General features: G+C 39.5%; 1 protein-coding gene across 4 annotated transcripts in view; it reads left to right on the top strand.

Moving 5' to 3' along the window:
• The first annotated feature begins 7346 nt into the window (after window positions 1-7346).
• larp1 (La ribonucleoprotein 1, translational regulator) overlaps window positions 7347-19431 on the top strand; it is a 50872-nt gene continuing 38787 nt past the window's right edge. For 3 of the 4 annotated variants that reach the window (XM_061055438.1, XM_061055435.1, XM_061055434.1), the window contains exon 1: window positions 7347-8000. In XM_061055438.1, coding sequence (XP_060911421.1) covers window positions 7613-8000 — 388 coding nt within the window. In that variant the 5' untranslated portion in view covers window positions 7347-7612. The remainder of the gene's footprint in view (window positions 8001-19431) is intronic. The other variant, XM_061055437.1, reaches the window with a different exon arrangement.

Genomic DNA, 19431 nt, shown 5'->3' with positions numbered 1-19431 from the left:
ATCGGCAGTGATTTTGTAGGAACTCATTTGCACCGCCCACCTGGAGACAAATACTGAGCGTGTCGCAACATGTTGCGCTAGGACGGCATATTCTAAGATTATAGTCATGAATAGGGTTTTATAGAAATGTGTGAAGACGCTACAAGAGACATACGTCCCACAGGCATAACACAAATGACTTTTAATACTCCTAACTTTATACACTTTCTACAGTGTTTCATATTATTCCTATTTTACTGTTTCAGTCTGCTTTCAGGAAATTCCTCTTCAATTCTGCATAATGTTCAAGGAGTTTGGAAATAATTTAAGCATTAAAAAGTTGCACGAGCAGAAAAAACACTTTCGCTTTTAAATCACAAATTCTCATGTTCATGTATGGCCACTTGATGGAGATATAGTGCTGTGGTTACTGGATGACTCATTTAGGGAGTTATATATATATAAATAAATAAATGCGCTGAGGGAGCTAAATGATGTGGTGTGGTTGTTATTTAGAAATAAAAAGATGATAAAGTGCTTCAAATTTACATAGGTTTACTTAAAGGTCTTTATGGAATCACCAAATCAGTGCTTAACTGCTGATCCAAATGTTGTAAAGCCTTTGAAGTAGGACGAGTTTAAATATTAATCAACACCATTGCTTAAGGAAATAAAGTAAACCAACCACAAACATTACATTTGCATTTTAAGAGTCAGTATATAGTAGCAAACCTTTAATGAGGAACTCAACTGGAAACTCTTAGGTTTCTAACCCAAGGCCCTATACTGAGCCAGTGCTGCTCCATACACAGTGAAAATGTGTGTGCTTATACTGTGTGTGAATTCACCTGTATTCACCAACCCGTTTGCTTAGGTCAAACACCTTACACCTGCTCTCTGTCCCAAAGATCTTGCCACTCAGTCCCACTTCTGATTTATGTTGTAATGTAAATAATCTTTGATTGCTTACTTTTGCCACACAAACTTAAACAAAGTGTTTTTAGGTGATCAATAAAAACATTAAAAGTGATCTAGTCTGTTAGTGATAATCTAGCACAGGCAAAAACATGAGTATTTTTCCAGTCTTTTATGCAGAGCTTACAGTTAAGGATATTCACTAAACTTTTTCACTATTTGAGTCACCGGGCACAGTTGCAGAGTTCACACTAGTTTTTTTTTCTGGTGCTTGTGTGTAGCTTAAAGGGTTTTGATAGGCATACTCAAGACTGTGCATGTTGTACTAAGTTGTAGAGACCGCTGACAGAAATGCTTTGGGATATTGAGAGTTACACAACAAGACACAGGCTTTTGTTAAGTTTAGCAAGAAGTACAACTGCCTCAATTGATTGATAAATACAGAAGTTTTTTTTGTGTGGCTGTCATGTTGGAAAACACACTCTTAAATGTAGTTAAGGTGGTGTAAATCTCCACACACAGACATTTAATTTCACTTGAAAATATGCAGTGACACTTTTAAAAAAAAGTTTTGCTATCTTGAATCTTTATTAAGTCCCTAATTGATTACCTTAATAGCTTAAAGGGATCCACACAAAACAGCAGCAATAAAAAAATATATATAAACCTCCACAAAAAACAGTGAAAAAACATAAAATGTTAATCTTGCATTTGAAAACACAAGTTGAAAAAGGAAATGAAGTTCAAATGCTCTGTTTGAAAAAAAAAGACTACAAAAAACTAACAGTGACATCTGTAGCTCACAACAATAACTAAAAGTAAAATGACAAAAACGATACAATTGATATGTGACAAGAAAATGTGTTTAATTCTCTAGTGAGAACTGAGGCCAGTCTGTCCTAAAGTACCACTAGGTGGTGTGTTAGAGTTGCCACAATATGTCAAGTTGCCTATTTGACTGGGTCCATTACATCATACAGAGGTTTCTCAGATACAAGAAGTTATAACAGATGGACACTGAAAGAGAGAGTTCTATTTGACTCGTGTGCATACCCTCACTGCTAATAAATATTTTTAAAACTTTTTAAAAACTTTTTTTCTTACTTAAAAGGACATATATTGACCACTTCTTATGTTCGGCATGTTGTTGCCTTATGATGATGTCATAATCTCCCTCCTGAAAAAGTCAGAAAAGAAAAGCACATCACTTATTCAGGGGGTGAGTCGTCAAAAAACACAATATATGATGCACAAAGACTGACAACACTATGGTTCCCAAAGATATACATATTTATTTGCTATATGCGTTTAAGAACACTTAAATAAATAAAACACTTAAGATATTAGCCCGGGTTAGAAATGTTGTGTTCTTTAATGCATATAGTATAACCTCCTCCCAACTGCTTGTCATATCAAATAACTTTTATAATTGTCATTCAAATAGATAGAATGCTTCTTTAATCTGAAAGGGACATTTCAGTTCTACTGAATCACACACATAATAATACCATTATGTGAAAGTTGAAAACATAAATCATATTTACAGGCCAAACTAAAAACTAAATAGAAACTCAAAGTCAAAATGCTCAAAATCTTTTCAGCTTCTTCCAAATGTACATGTCACACTGAGAATACATGGTTTCTATTTTAAAATATAATAAGAAAAAGACAAAGCAGGTGTTTAAAATTTTGTGTTTAACATGAGATAACTTTTGACAAAGGGAGCTAAACAAACAATCAATGGACATCTTACAAAAAAACACAGACTCCTTCAAGATGAAGTTCATCTTTCCATTACTGACAGTATAATGTTTAATTGTCCCTTTGGGTTACATTTTACAGGTGGTCAAGCAGTCTAAGAACCCCCATGGAAATATATAGGCTATTAATCCAAAAGCCTTTTTTTGAGATACGTAATTTAATTACATGAATGGTTATGAAAAACTTCTTCCCTTTCAACTCTATGCACTCACAAACCAAACCCACAAAGGCCCCCCAAGCTAGTCTTGCTTATGAGGCAAATCCACCATTTAGAAGCTTTCAGCTGTGATTTGCTGACCAGCTGCTGACTTGTGTTTTCATCCTGGTGGCCCATTGCCATTTCACTGGCGATTACACTGCTAAAGAGCTCCAGAGAGCCGGACAATGCCCGAGAGCTTTACATGTCACCAGTGTCATCGGCCGCAGAGAATAGAACGTCGCCATTGAACCAATTATCAGCCTGTTTACAGTGAGGGGCCAGGGTGAGGGTGTGTGTGGGTATGTCTACATGTCAATACCTACAGAGTCTGAATACAAAGGCTTTCGTTCGGGTGTGTGTAGAGATTATGTGGTTTAAGGGTGTGTGACAGAAACTTAGACATGAGAGAAATGTTTCAAGCTTGTTACACCTCAGTGGTCATACATTCAGACATGTTTGTGTGACTCTGAGAATGAGTGGCATTTATACAAACAAACTACACAACAGAAAGGTGTTTTCTGTCATCATTTTCAAAACCGCTGTTTTGCTACTGAAGTGCTTTTGCTACAGTCACACACAGATCCATGTGTGTTATAAGGTAAATACAGTGTATACAATGTGTAAATGAAATCCTGTCTATTAGGATAGTCTGTTTCCTTTGGAAGCAATAAATCCAGCTTTAAAATTACAAGCCCACAGCTACTATTGCAATACCTTTGTTTGACAAACCTCCAAAATTATACCTGCTCCCAACAGTATTCCTTTGGGCCTATAAAATAACATATAAGGAGTAATTCCACTTGTTGTTTCCCAAACAGAACAGCACAACGTAGCCTGAACAGGACAGAAGAGAGAAAGACATATTAGATTAAAAGAGGCTAAACAAAGGGATCGGTGCATATTATCACCTCAAGTCTTGTATCATGGTTTGTTGTTGTGATAGCAGGCACAATTAAATGAGAAACTATACAGAAAGTGGCAATATTGTTTTCAAAGGCATTCAAATTTGAAGTCCAACTTCAGAAGGACTTTTCAAACAACTTTGGCTTTAAGAAGAGGTGTAAAAACCTTTGCTCTGGCGTACCTCAGGGATCTTTGCTCGACCCACTTCTCTTCTGAGCAAATACAGTTTAGCATTGTTCAATAATCAAATTCAGTTCAGTAATCTTTCTTGTTTAGAAAGTCTGACCAGCATATCTAGAAATGGGAGAAAGGACTTTCTACTGTACACGTTTAAAAGAAAAGAAAGCACTGTAACCTTTTGTTTCATTTTGGGTGATTTGAAAGTATTTTGTTGGGGCACTGTCTTTTTAAGAGGGGAGTTAATCACTTTAGAATGTGTCTTAATTTTTGTTCTGTCCTTTAAATAATTTATTACTGCAACCATGCACTCACATTATTTTTTTCTTTTACAATTAAATAGAAAAATTGATATTCGGTAATTGTTTAAAATCAACATTTAATGGAATGGCTTTTACCCAGTACTGATATTCACAACCGATCATTGTGTCTTCTGAAATCTGACATTTCACTGTTTGCTTTCCCACATAGGGCTGAATTGCTGACAACCATGTGACTCAAATGTAAGTACAGCCAGAGGGTGTACAGCAGCAAGAGGAGAGTGACTGGTCCTGTCTTGTCCAACACACCCCATTTAACCGGGGGATTTTACATATTAAGAGTGGGATTTCGAGGATTTCAGTGTTGATGTGGATTGAAGATGCTCATTATCACAGACCTTGGTATCGAACTTCATTAAGTTATATTAAATCAAGTATAATGTATGCATAAATACTCAGTTGTCATAAAAACCTGAGCTCGAAATTAAAGAAATCTTTCCTGATATTTTACATTCTGAAGAAATTATTTTTTTGGCGGGGGTTTATTTATTGTGATCACAAGTTAACATTCAGCCATGCGTTTCCTAATGATAAAGTCACCCAGACAAATGGACCAGTTTTAGTGTAATATTTCTTCTGTTCTTTTTCAATATATTTGTCTCGTAGTGCAATACATTTATTTTTACTATATTCTTCTGGCTGAAGTCAATTACTGTCTATGCCATATTTTTCCATAAAGTCCTAATTCAAATGTGTTTCTTGTGTGTTTTCTTTGTGTTACTGTGAATGAATGAATGTTGTGCACAATAAAGCCTTTCTCATTGTTTCTATTATGTTCTATTTAAAAATAAGTTGCACAGCTATTGTATACCACTACTGAAGGCTGCCTAATAGTTTATATGACTCATGAGTAAGCGCTCAGTCATCAGAGAAGCACTGGTCCAAGGAGGAGTTGTAAAAAGTGTGTGTAAGTGTGAATTCATGAAGGTTTAATGTCAAACCCTTTTCCTTTTACCTTGATTCACAAAATACTACTTATTGAACAGTGACACGCCCGTCATTGCAACATTCAAATAGCAACCAATAGGCCTACTGCTCCCTTCAAAACAATGCAGCCATTTACAGAGGCACTAACGTAGAGTAGCCTACACTATGTGATCAGTAGGCCTCCTGGCTGACAGCATATTAGAGGCTTTAGCCATAAACACACATGATGCTGCAGTGTGTCTACTTCAGGAGCTGCTGAAGTAGGCTATTTCTGAAAAATAAAAACACTTCAGGGAAGCTTCTCCACTGTTTGACAGCAATGGCATCGTTAAATAAGTTTACACTATGTTTACAGAAACTTGTTTCTTTTCCAGAAGTCATGACCTTTGTTCTCAGTTATGTAGTTAGGCTGCATTTAATCCCAAACATACAAATTACAGTCACTTAAAATCCGGCTCGTATGCCTATTATATAATCAACCACACACAATAAAAAGGGCCCTTTAATGTTTGAATGTAACTACATAAACATCACACATACCGGGCGCTTAACAGTAATGGCCTCTTCACATATACACAACCCTAAAACACGGTAGCCTATGTTATGGTTAAAGTACAACGCTTGAGGGAAAGCAAGCTAAAGTTCTCTGGAAAACAGGACTGAGAGCGTGAATGCACACGTGCGTTTTCTGTAGGGACACGTGTGTGTAGGAACAGTGTTGAGGTGTTAAGGTGCAGTTTCCCATCTTCTTCAAGTTTTATAAATCAAGATACCAGGAAATACACGAGTGGGGGACATACACATATCACGACATTAAAATGATGTTGTGAAATCGGATAGTTACAGTGAGACCTTGTTTATTTGAGGGATTTTTATTTAGGCAAGTAACGATGAATTGCGGAATCGACTGAAGGAGACCGACGTCACATAGAGCTACGTGGTGCATTCAAATACGTCGGAAAGGTCTAAATTACACGTTGGGATAAGTTCAAGTAGGGTAGGCTATATCATGCCGAAGAAATGTAATGCCTAACCCAAAACATTTCTGGGAATTCAGAGATGACAATCCTGTTTCATGTTCAAAAATCATCTTTCTCAAGGCAATGCTTTACACTTATGTATATAAAAAGCCAATAATTACGTTTTTGCAGTATGTTTAAGTAGGCCTAAAAGCCTAGTTCTATGTTAACCCGACCTATCTTTATTCAGCTTTGATATCATTGCTGAGTTGTATGTCAATGTCTATCTCTTCAATTAGAAATGTGTTACATTAAGAGAAAAACAAAAAGGAGAGGAATTGTCCAGGTAATTGGCCAATAATGTTGATTTTGAGCATCTTGTGAATTAAGATAGACATGTATGTGACAAATAGATTAATCTGAATGTTCAAGTAAAACCAATATCCACCATCCAGCCTTAAATCTCTTCCTATGTTAATAGGCTTACAGTAGCCCACTGATAAAATTCATACTATTCTGAGTCAACATGACTTTTAAAGTGTATGTATCTTGTAATTAAATTAAGTTGTTTGTGTCAAAAGTCAAAGTCAGAGATATTTAGGTTTGATATAATCTTTTTGAAATGTGTTACAATGATACAATGATGTTAAGTTATGTAAGCCTTTGATCAACTCCTCAAAAGAGGACAAGGGCAGTTGTAATATAATCAAATCCCACCTTAGAGGAGATAAAATTTATCTGCAACTATTAGCATTTTGGTTTTCTTGAACCAAAGTAGCTGTGACATGTGAGAGGTGAAAATGCAATCTTTGGTCAATATTTTATTTTGTAGCTTATATATTTGTAGGAATGGGGACATGTGTTTAAATTGTGTCTTTAATTATAGGGACTACATTCTACTGCCCCAAAACCAATGGGAAGGGTTTGTCAAAACCTGCTACAATACAAAATTCAGTTGTTTGATTTTTTTTAACAAACTGGATTAAGTTTAATCTTTAAAAAAAAAAAAGCCTGATTCTTATGCAATTTACTAAAGGCACTAAAAACAACCGGAAAAGTGGCTCTTCATGACTCCTTAAATTGGAATAAAAGAGGTTTTACTGGGTTTTACTACGATGAAGCACTTGAAAGCACCATTTCAACCTGACCCTAAAGCGCGCTCCCGGTTTAACGTGGCTACTCCCCCTTTACGGCATGCGTGCGCGTACCCCGCTATCGCGTGGTGGGGATCATCCATATTGCTGCTTGTGGTGGAGTTAAGGTGGTAATCCAGAAAGGCCCTTGGACACGTTTCTTTATTTTTATACATGTTTTAATCCAACACGGACTACTCTGCGTCTTAGACTGAAGCTCTTTTGGTCTAGGAGCGACAGACTCCGCGGAACAGCTTCATATTTTCCTGAAATTGAAGCCGAATTCGGGCCGGGGGAGGACTGGTAATCCTGAGGGGGGAAGAAAGACGGTGGTGGGAAATGGCCACTCAGGTGGAGACACTCCTGCCCGGCAACCCGCTTGCGAAAGCGGAGGAGCACGGTAAAGTGATCCGCGGTGAGCCGGAGGAGGAGGGCGGTCAGGGCGACGGGGCCAAGCGGCAGACGGGCTTACCCGACCACGGGAGCGGCAGCGGCGGCGGCGGCGGCAGCGGCCATGGGCAGGGAGGGCTCTCCGGCACGGAGGAGCAAACCTCCAAGGAAGCGGCGGAAGAAGGCAAAGAAGGCTGTGACAACGACGACAAACAAAACGAGGATGGTGTTAAAGGCAGAAAGGAGTTTACTGAAGCTCCTCCGCCCAAGGTGAACCCGTGGACGAGGAAAATGAACGCGGTGACCGTGGTCAGCGTGAATGGACAAGCACACCACGGTTTGTACCCCTCCCTACATGTTGATTTACAGGCTGTCAATGTTGTGTTTGCTATCTGTACGTCCAGGTGTGGTCACATGAGACTTCTAAACAGCTGTCACATGGCTCTGGTTACATTTTTTTAACAAAAAAAAGGGGCAAAGTAGGTGCATAAACGAGCTGTGGTCGCCCTCTTGTTACTACCTTCAAGCTGGTTATATTTGGAGTCAAAGCCCCCCACTTCATCCTCCTCCTAGAGAAGGCTATTATTGGAGTTCAGAGTTGCAAAGTGGACATGGGTGGTCGATTGCAGAAGGATTTTAGTTGTACATCCCTTAATTAAGATTGCTTACAGCTTTCTTTTAGCAATAATGACATATTATTTTTTCACTCTGCACGGAAACTGTCAACTTTTAACACATTTCACACAGTCACTCGTTTTTTTTACTTTACTTCTGATTTATCTTGTAATGACATTATATTGTTTTATGTATCGTTAGTCACTATTAGAAGAAGTTTAATTTAATATAGCTTGCTCATTTGCTTGAACGTTTTCGTGTGTTGTGTTGTGTTGATGTGTGTGTGTGTGTGTGTGTCACTTTGTCGCACTGGATGGATTTGATTCTGTTCTCCTGCGTTTATGAGATATCATGGTGATTACAGCACTGCCATTTGTATGCATGCTGTGGAGACATTTTAACATTTTTGGGCACTCATTTGTCCGTATGCTTAGCCCCATGTCCTCCCTGCCAGTGTTTATTAATCCACTACCACCCAGTCTTTTAAATGGTCCTTTACACGCTGGCTGTCTCATAGTTAAGAAAGTGGTTTTTACATCTTCAGTGTTTTATTCTTTACAGCCAAACATTAGTGACACATGCCTCTCATTAAAACAGTTTGAAGAAAAAAGCCATGAGTATTACCGGCAGTGTGGCTGCTAAGCTTGCTAACAATAGCACACACACACTCACACACACACACACACACACACACACACACACTCCTCTTTGGCCTAGCACGTCCGTCCAAGCCTCTCCCAGTCGGTTGTTAGCCTAGCTCCCATGACGTTACTCTACATCTCTAGTCCAAATTGAGTGGACCATGTCAACTTCTAAATAAAGAAATGTAGTCTCCTAAACCGACAAAACGCATAAATGTGTCACCGTGTGCTCGTTTAATCTCCAAAAGGAGCAGGTTTGTTATGAGACATCACGTGTTCACTCCACGTGTTCTCCGGGAGAAAAGGCATGGGCACTGCTGGCTAGCTAGTTAGCTCATTTTTTTTTTTTTTTTTTTTTTTTTTAAGCAGTGTAGGTTTAGCTACCTAGTTAGCATGTAACTTGGATCGGTGCAAATGAAGACTTCACGTGTAATTTTGGGGTTCCACATATGACGCAATCTGACCCAGTGTTCGTGTTGTGTGTGTGTGTTGTCAGGGCAAACCTGGCTGCTTGTTCACACAGTTAGCACGTAAGCTAACAGGCGAGCTGGTGAGAGTAATGATGGCTTCTGTATGATATTACTCATTTTCGGGTTGAAAGAACCAGAAATGTTATGTTGTAATAAACACACGGGACTAGTTTCAATGGTAGGATTGTTAAATACATTAACAATCAAATATTATACATCTTGGATTGACTATTAGTGCTGCACATGAAGATGTTCTGCTGTGTGTTTAACCAACGTGGTTTCCTGCCTCTCAGCCATGGGTGTCTTTTCCTGAACACAGCCTGTGTTTTAGTATTTGCACAGCCAGGTCATTGTTGTTCTGACCAACGACCAACCTTTTTGTTGTTGTTGTTGGTTTGTCTGCTTGCTGTGTTGAGGGGTGTGTAAATATTGTTGTCTCTGGATTTAGGGTACAGCTTGTACACTGAATCAGAAGCTGAGTCTCTGTGCTTTGGATGGGTGGGCTCCAAAAGTTGTCACATCAGCAAAGAGCCATGTGTTGAGATAACCATGCAGTAGCGGCTCATTACTATTCATTGCAGTTAAAGACTAAATACGTTTGTTGATTGAGAGTTTCCATAATGTTATGTTTTTCTTGTTCTTGTCCCTCTAATACGAAGCCACTTCCTTTTTGAAGTTCTATGTTAGATGCTAGGAAATGTTTTGTTTGGCTTTTATGAGTTTCTATTTTAATGAAGGTTGGTTCTTCTTCTTTGAAGTACTAGTATTTGTTGTTTGAAAATAATTATCTGCATTCACAAGATTCTTTTGCACAGGTAAACGGCTCTCTAATCAGACATGTGTACGCTGCATGTCCTTGAACAAGATCCTCGACTTCTGTCCTAGAGAAAGGCAGCACATTAATTCTGTTGCATTGGCAGCTTGGATCACAGGAGAAATATGTTACTGTGTACAACATAATTTGTTGGGTGGATTCTGATTAAGCAGCACTGCTACACCATTGCCTCAGCCCTGCTAATACAGACTGGTAGTCACACTGGGTTTACTGATATTATTAAAGGAAATACTAATTTAGGTGAGAAAAAAATTATAATGCAGTTCATACTTTATTTCTTTGTAAAGGAGAGCTAAAGACACTTTTTTTTCAAAGATAATTTTTTCTTGTTACAAAGCCACTGCTAGCCATTGATTTCGGTTTACATTAAAGCTGTTGTCCATGATCTCACAATTAACGAAGGTTAAATTATCATTAATACCAATCACATGTAATAGCACAGACAGATAATCAGCTGACTCATCGTGAGCATTTAACACTAGGATAGCGTGACGTGCACTTTAACTCTTTGAGACCCTAAATGTTACATTTGAATCTCCACCAAAACGTAGACACTCTTCAGCTGTTTTCACTTATGCACTCCTAAAAATATCTAGACAATTTGAAGAGGAGTGCTCCTGAAATTTCTCAGACGCGGCTGTTCACATAAACAACAAAACCGCAGAACAGGAAATGTAATGCAGCCATTTAATTATGTGCATGGAGATCGAAGCTGTATCGTGCATACACTATGCACGGTGCACCAGTCGCAGATATAAACATCACCGCCCCCTTTCCACTGGCTTGAGGTGAAATTTCTGGAGAATATCCTGCTGCATTCTCTCATCAGTTTAATTGGTCTTGCTGCTGAAAAAATACTAGGGGTCTTGCACGAAAAACTCCTGGTGAAGTCTGAGTGAAAATGTGGCTGTTTGTTTTCACACATACAACTGCTTCTAGAAATATCGGGAGTTTTTCAGGAGTTTTCCGCAAGTATAAATCCCTAATCAGCCGTTTTCACATATGCACTCCGGATAATATCTAGATATTTACAGGAGGACCGCTCCGGAGATTCTCCCGACCTGACGGGTTCAGACATCAGCTCACTTGGACTTTCTGCGGAAAAAAATACTAGGGCTCTGGCTGGAGAAACTAGTAAAGTCTGTGCGAAAAATGCGGCTGTTTGCGTTCACACATAGCCTAAAGCCCCTCGGTGTAGCCAAATCTCCAGAGTTTTTCAGGAGATTTCTGTATGTGTGAAAAGGGTTAGACTTGTTAGGATTTCAGTCGGACTAACACTTTAACATGCTTTTTGAAAAGGCCTGTTTTAGTCTGTAATGTAAACATTTTGACTTATTACCACAGCCTGCATTTGACCATTACCCATAGGCAGGTCAAATCTGGTCAGTTCACACAATTATTAAGGTTGATCTGACTATGTGCAGAAGCATGGTCCGTCATTTAATGTAAGGCATTTAGCTGAGTCACTACTGTGTGAAAGGTCACGTGACATTGTTTGTGCAGTGGGGAAAAGGTGATCTCTTGTCTACAAAATGTTTGTTTAGTATGTTTTCCTCAATGTAGGAAGTTTGCTGTAATGACGCCTCTGAAGGTGATTTCGATGAGTTGAACTTAAGTCCGGGTAATTTATGATTCTGACTTCTTCTTTGTGTAAAAGTGAAACAAAAGTGAGTTCAGCAAGACCTTCTGAGCATTTTAAATGCTTTTATTTAAAGTCCCAGACTAAAGGGCTCAGGTTCTCTGAACAGTTCAATGTTTTTGTGAAGTAAGTGTGTTTTTTGCCCCCAAAGAGAGTTAAAGGTAAATTGGCAATAAAAACTTTGCTGTGCTGTGGTAGGCTTAACTGTATGTTCTTTAACTTTAAAAAGTTGGTGCAAGGTCTAATATGTGGCCAAGGAGAATGTACAACTAAACAGTTGATCAGACAGTCCAGTGCACAAAATAAAGTGCCGCCACTTTGGAAAAGCTGGAGAGTTCAATCTTGCTGCTAACAGAACATAAAGCTGCTTTCTTACTGAATTTAGTTCAACATCCATAAATATGGGGACCAGTGGCCATGTGTTGCTACAGTACAGTTGATGGTGAGATGAAACTGAAAAGCCAAACCAGTAGTTGTTGATGCATTTGTAAAGTATTTTAGTTGCTGTTATAAAAGCTAAGACGTGGTTCTACAATTTTCCATGCTCATGGATCTGTAATTATCATAGTTGTAATAATCTACTAAACTGTCACAATCCCTGCAGTGTAAACAATAGAATGAGCTTAATTACATTTTGACAAAATTAGCGCCTGAATCAGCTTGCTTTTCCAGATAACCTTGCTTTGTTTTGGTTCAAGTCATCTGAAATGTCATCTCACTATAACAGGTCGTCCTGTTGATTTTAATGGGTCAGTCAGGTATAATTCTTTGTTCATTACTTCTATTAATAATTAAATAACTAGAAGAAATTGCAATAACTACACTCATGTTAAAGCATGATATGATCTATGATGTTGTCTTTCTGCGTGTTTTGGATGGTACCTGGGTGTAACACACTTTCTCTCTTGGACTACATTGCAATTAATTGAACAGCCCTAAACCCAACCTGTGATAGATTGCCACAGTGTTTATCTGACTGGTCCAGGTAGCAGTTTTCAAAGCTATTTTTTGCAAATGCTGAATTTGTTTTGAATCTGCAAGATCACTAGTTTTTTTTTATTTACTCATTTTCACTTGATGTGACACAACAGCAACACGTTTTGAATATTTGGTTCCAAAGTAAGTACTTTCTACCTTTTAAGTAATGAGTTTTATTTGTAAATGTCATCTGCTCCAACCAATAAGTTTCATTTAAACAGCTGAACCCCTGTCAGTCTGAAATTTGTAGAGCTCCTTCTTGCTATGCTGCTGTTCAGCACTGTTGCTTTCAGTTTGTTGATATTGTATGACTCTACTGTAATGTTTGCTGAGTGAGTACATGTGCTGTTTCCCTGAAGGCACAACTGAAAGGGCTCTCCAGCCTCAGCATTGAGTACCAGAGCTTTTGTAAACAGTGCAGGAGACATGATGGCACGTGAAAGCACAGATCTTTAAAGGTCTGAAAACCATACTAGTAAATCAAAGATGATAAAATTTTTCTAAAATGGGAACTCTTAAAACTCAAGCCCAAAGATTTAAAGATGTTGTGGCTGATCTCAGTCCTGTCTTTAAAATACTATCATGACATAGACACATTTTTTTTTTTTTTTTTTTTTTTTACAGTAGGTATGTGTCCTTACTCCGAGACAATGAACTCATAACATTGAGAGATAAAGAAGTTGTCTATAAAGTTTCTCAATTTGAGTTTTAGGAAGCATTTCTCAGTCTGGCTTTACTTAAAGACTATTTCATTTTTTCAGTTGTGAGAAATGCAGCCTTACATGCATTGTTGTCTTGTAGCTTATGTGAGACCCCCTTGGGTCAAGTAATCAGGAACAACTGGCCGGTTAGCCAAATGAATAGATGTAAATAGCGGTTCGGCTAGACGCATTAGCATTCCTTTAGCATGTTTTGTGACCTTAATTCACACTTGCAAATGCAGCCTTTCTCACTTCTAAACTTTGGATAGAAAGTACAAGTTGAAAAGAACATTCCCAGCTCATATAACAAGACTTCTCCAGATTCAAGATATTTACAAACATGGACGATATCTTCGGATCTGCACAATTTAAAATGGTAAATATGAAATGTAAGGACTTGAAATTTATAATAAAACAATAAAAAGCTGCATAAAAATAAATATATCACTATAAATTTAGAAAGACAATGTAAATCAGAAAATCTATAGGAATATAAAGAAGAAATTGATACATACAGAGGCAAGTGTTGCACACAGGGTTGATTTGCAACTTCTGTATTTGAGTTTTCATTTATTAAATGTCCTGTGGTTTGATGGAAGAAGCTGTTCCCTTAATCTTCTGGTGTGTGCTTTGAGGAATCTGTACCTCTGAGCTGAAGGCAGCAGTGTGAATTGTGGGGGGGGGGGGGGCCTTGATGACTCTCGGACTTCCTGTGGACAGCTTCTGCAGACTGGGCAGCTCGTGACCTTCTCATTGCCTTAAAAAAACATGCTGGAGCAGCTACCATACCAGGTGGTGAAGCAACCTGTCAAGAGGCTCTATGGTGTTCTGGTAGACGTCTCCAGGGATTTGGGGTCTCAGGCCAAATTTCTTTAGGTGTTTGAGGCTGTACAGTCTCTGTTGAGCCTTGTTAACAACCACAGCGGTGTAGTTAGCCCATATCAGGTCCATGTGAATGTTCACTTCTAGATATTTGAATGTGTCCACTATCTCCACTGCTGTCACATTGATAGTGACTGGGGGAGTGAGTGCCTCCCCTCCTGTAATCTACAGTGACCTCCATGGTCTTGGGGACATTCAGGGAGAGGTGGTAATCCTGGCTCCACTGTTCCAGGGAGGTCACATCCTCTCTTCAGGCCATCTCGTTGGCGTAGGAGATAAGCACCACAACTGCTATGTCATCCACAAACTTCACAGTGGCGTTTGAAGCCTGTGTCATGGATGTGGAATACAAGAGGGGACTGAGGACACCGCTCTGGGGGGGCTCTTGTGCTGGTCAGCATTGAAGACGTTCTGCTGTCCACTCTCACCACTTGAAGGTGGTCTGTTGGGAAGGGAAGGATCCAGACACACAATTTTGTGTTCAGTCCGAGATTCTGAAGATTGCAGTCAAGCTTTCGGCTTGTTTACAAATTACAACTGCATTTATTGGAAGGTTATAAAAAAGATAAATGGTTGGTAACACACCATACCTTTATATAAACACAGATGTGTCATTTTTGTATTCATAATTTGTGAATTAATCTTGACTTATTGGGGAAAAACAAATTAATTTGTTATAAGCACCTTTATATTTGAACTTATCTCCTATTTTGGGTTCCCATTATGTTCGTATCTAGATTTTGTAAATTTTAATAAGGGTTAATATATGCTTCAAACTGCAATAGTATTTTAAGCCATTTATGAAAGTATTCTATGTTGTCTATAAATGTTAAATAGTGCATGTTTTTGCGTCACAACACTTTTTAAGACTTTTTTTGTAAGCTCTAAATGAAGTTGTGAATTTGGAGCGGAGGACACTTCATTTTGTGATTATTTGGAAGCTGTTCGGCCCTCTTGATGCCGATGCTTCTGGGAGGGGGGGTGCTGTTTCATAATTAGCATAGACACATTACATGTTGGCCACAGTTGTCCCTCCTGTGTGACTCTGGTTCTCTTTGTTGTAGCCGTAAAGAAGCAGCCCCCCCCCCCCCACACACACACACCCTACCCCCAGTCTTCAGACACCTCAGGGCTATTTGTAGTCTGGTTTTATGATGCGTCAGGACCCAGCAAAGGTCATGAACCTGGAGGGAGTGCTGCATGTGTGGAATTACAGTTGTAGGATAGACTATTACCCCCACTGCTGCTGCTTCTGAATTGAATCGTTTTTTACTGTCATCTCGAGTTGGCTAGCATGATACGAGTCAAATATATACATATACATTAAACTAAACCACACATTTCAACAGCATTTATTCTTAACATGCTTTACACCAAACTTCAGGGCAGATATAAGCCGTTTTCACATATGCACTCCGGATAATATCTAGATATTTACAGGAGTGACGTAAATAAACAACGCGGAAGTAGCGGCCAAAGCAACAGAGTCCGCTACACGACGTTCTAATGAGAATACCTGCCTTTATATCAATGCTATGTGTAATCCAATGGAATGACAACATCAACAAAAGAGCGGAGAACAAGATACTGACGAACAAAAAACATAATGCAGCCGTTTAATTACGTGCACAGAGATCGTAGTGGTCGCAAGCAGACACTTTAGCCAGTCACTGTATATAAACGTCATTCTCTTTTCATTGGTTCAAATTGAAATCTCCAGAGTATATTCGGCCCCGTTCAGACATCAGCTCACTCGGATATTCTGCGGATAAAATACTAGGGGTCTGGCCGGATAAACTCTGGGTAAAGTCTGCGCGAAAAATGCGACTGTTTGCGTTCACACATAGCCTAAAGAACCTCCGGGTAGACAAATCTCTGGAGTTTTTCAGGAGATTTCCGTACGTGTGAAAAGGGTTTAAGTAACTGTTAAGCTAGTTTGCAGCCTGTTGTACTCACTCTACTCCGCCTATATATCTGTGCCACACACACCCTCACACATGTGCGCACACACACACACACACACACACTAGTTCACTCTCTTGTTTCAGAGCTTTAGATGAGCTCTTGTCTTGAAGGCATCCACCTCGAGCTGCTTTATCTGTATCAGGTTGTGTCTTGACACTGCGATAGCGACGAGACCCTCTGTTGGGTGTGGACTGAGAGTGTCAAGGATGTGTCCAGTTTGTGTTGTACTAAAAATATTTCTGAGCTCCTGCAGCTGAGAGAAGAATTTGAACAACTTTTAATGTGGTTTATTTATGTCATTACTTCTACTACTCAGAGTTAAACTTCTTCTTTTCCAGTTCCACCACTGCCTCTCAGGGTTTGTAGGTTTAATGACCGGCACGCTGAATGAAGCATTGGATGAGTCAGAAGCTGCTGATTGTTAGCAGGTTAGCTGTAGCTGCTGCTTGGCTTCCTTCCGCAAAAAAAACAAAACAAAAAACACATCACAGTTTAATCCTTGCTGCTCTGCTTCTAAAATTACCCCAGACCAGTTGTCCCATCCTGAACAGCAAAAATCTGCAGTGTCACCTTTTACCATTTCTTACAAGGTTAAAGTGTAGCTGGCTCTTATTTCACTGTGCTTAAACAAGTGTGAACACAAGCAACTCCACAGGGCCTTTGCAGATGACAGTCTGCACATTTTCCCGCTTGTGTTTGCTGTGATCGACCTTCAAAGTTATGCTTAAACTGTAGCAAAGTTGTTTTAGTAGTATCTCTATGTTGTTCATTCAGTACTTTTTTGTTAAAAATAAATCTTTATTTCATGGATTTTAAGTTTCACTCTTGTTTGTAATCCTTCTAAATGTCTCTATAATGGGCTGTAGTGTCAGTTTTTGTAGGTGAGTACATTTTGATCATAAAATGAGACAGTTGTGTTATTGGTTGAGGTCCCAGAAGATCTGGTCACCATAATTGTAGGGGGATGAAGGATTTTAGTCAGCTAGTGCGCAAAAGTTAAAGACTTGCAGAATTGGATGCCTTGCTTAGTACAGTAGCACTGATTTTAACTTAATTTTGAGACACCGTTAGGCGGAGGATCTGGAACTAAAAAGAAAAGAGGACAGTCATAGCTTGGTCTTAAAACAACAAAAAGAGTTGACTTCAGGCCTAGTAATGATTTTGCCTCATCTCTATTTAAAATCAGATTTACTTCATATTTATAAAGATATTAAAGGGATACTTCACCCATTAAGCATTGTATCAGTAGTAAACTGGTAGTACTTTTGAATGGTTGTGCATCCAGCCCTCATTTCCCCCTGAGACTGGAAAGTTCTGTATTTCTAAGTCTGAAAAGGAGCTTCCAGTGACGCAAATATCGTCACATTGCGTCACTGGAAGCTGTTGCGGTTAGCGGTGTGAAACTACAACGCTAGTTCCTCATATTTTCGACCACTGAAGCTACAGACCAATCACAGATCAGTGGGTGGGAACTCACTCCCAGAATTGAAACTTAACATCCGCCATATTGCTTGGAAGCTATGCTAACGGTCTTGTATTTTGGCTCCCGTGGCCGCTGGCCGCAGGGGCCGTCGCTAGCCGCCGGGGCCGCCGCGACACAAGACCGGCCTGAACTAGAGGACCTTAGTGGGAGTGGCCTGCGGTGCTGTGCATTCTGGGATTTAGTGTCTTTCATCCACATTAGCCAAAAAGACACTTTCTGCCTTTTCTCGGCCAAGAAGGCACCAACTTCAAAATGTATTTCACATTTCTACTACATATATGACCCAATGTCAATACAGATTCATGTTTCAACGGGTGAAGTATCCCTTTAATTACTGGATACAAAGCTGAAGAGTTTAATGTCAATGCCATTATCAGGTGAGATCTGTGACGTCCAGGTCACTCTGTTGTTAAATTACTGTGTGTCTGTGTCTGTGTCTGTGTCTGTGTCTGTGGTCACTGCAGCTCAGCATACGCAGGGAGACGCCTCCTGGCTCTCTGCTGTCTGAGCTTCTTACTCTGCATGAGGTGATGTCACCACTCTGATCATGTGACGCAGCGGAGAGTCTTTGACGTGTGTGTCTCTGGCAGGCGGGTGCTCTGCTGGTTCTGACCGTTTCCTCCATATTTGGTTGTTGCAGACTGGCTTCCCTCCTCTGACGTAACTCTGCTCTGCATGCAGGACCATCAGACTGCAAGCTGTGTTAGACACTATTGATTTAGATTCACACTGAAATTACTGGTGATTTTCTTTGTCCAATTTGTGCTTCCCCCTACTGAGAACTAACCAAAGAAGCCTTTACTATTAATATGCAAGACAATTCCATTTTATTTGAAAAGCACCTTTTATACAGAGGAAAACTCGATCCTATTTACTATAAAGGTACGAAGATTAACAAAGTAAAAAAAAAGTATGAAAATCACAGGTCTAAATTTTGAAAAAGATGTAGAAATATCCTTTCACAAATCCACAACACTCATAGGTAGTAGGGATGGGTACGAGTAATTGAGTACTCTTTGAAGATATTATTCGAGTAAAGTTTAATAACCCCCCCACCCCGAGTGTGCATTGTTATAGGCTTGTTAGTGTTACATGTGTAACCAAGCTCTCTTGGTTTGCCAGGCTGTTCCACAACAGTACAGGGTTAATTTAAACACAGTGAGGCACAATCACAACGATGATAAAATACATGTGGGTGCAGAAAAAAAAAATCCCTTTAACCAACAAAATGCCCAGCATCTGGCTGAGGCCTCGCTCTGTCCCGACTGTGTTTATCTAAGCCTGCAGTGTCGACGTGGCACAAGGTTTATTTATAGGATTCACCAGTGATACCCTATGGGCTTATTAGCAGGTATTGTCACTGTTGTGGGTGTGCGTGCGTGCTTGCGCTGCACCACCCATGGGAATTCGTCTATGGACTCCACCTGAAGGGTGTACGTGGTGAGTTCTTCAGAAGAATTGAGTTTGTGGGGTGTGGTGAAACTGAGGGAAGTAAGCAAATGGAAAGAGAGAGGATCTCTGACAAACTGCTGCCTCTTTTAATTGAAAATAAAACAACA

Source organism: Labrus mixtus, chromosome 14, assembly GCF_963584025.1.
Source record: "Labrus mixtus chromosome 14, fLabMix1.1, whole genome shotgun sequence".
In the NCBI taxonomy this organism is placed as follows: domain Eukaryota; kingdom Metazoa; phylum Chordata; class Actinopteri; order Labriformes; family Labridae; genus Labrus; species Labrus mixtus.
Note: the sequence above shows the minus strand (reverse complement) of the source record. Positions and strands in the feature narration are given on the sequence as shown.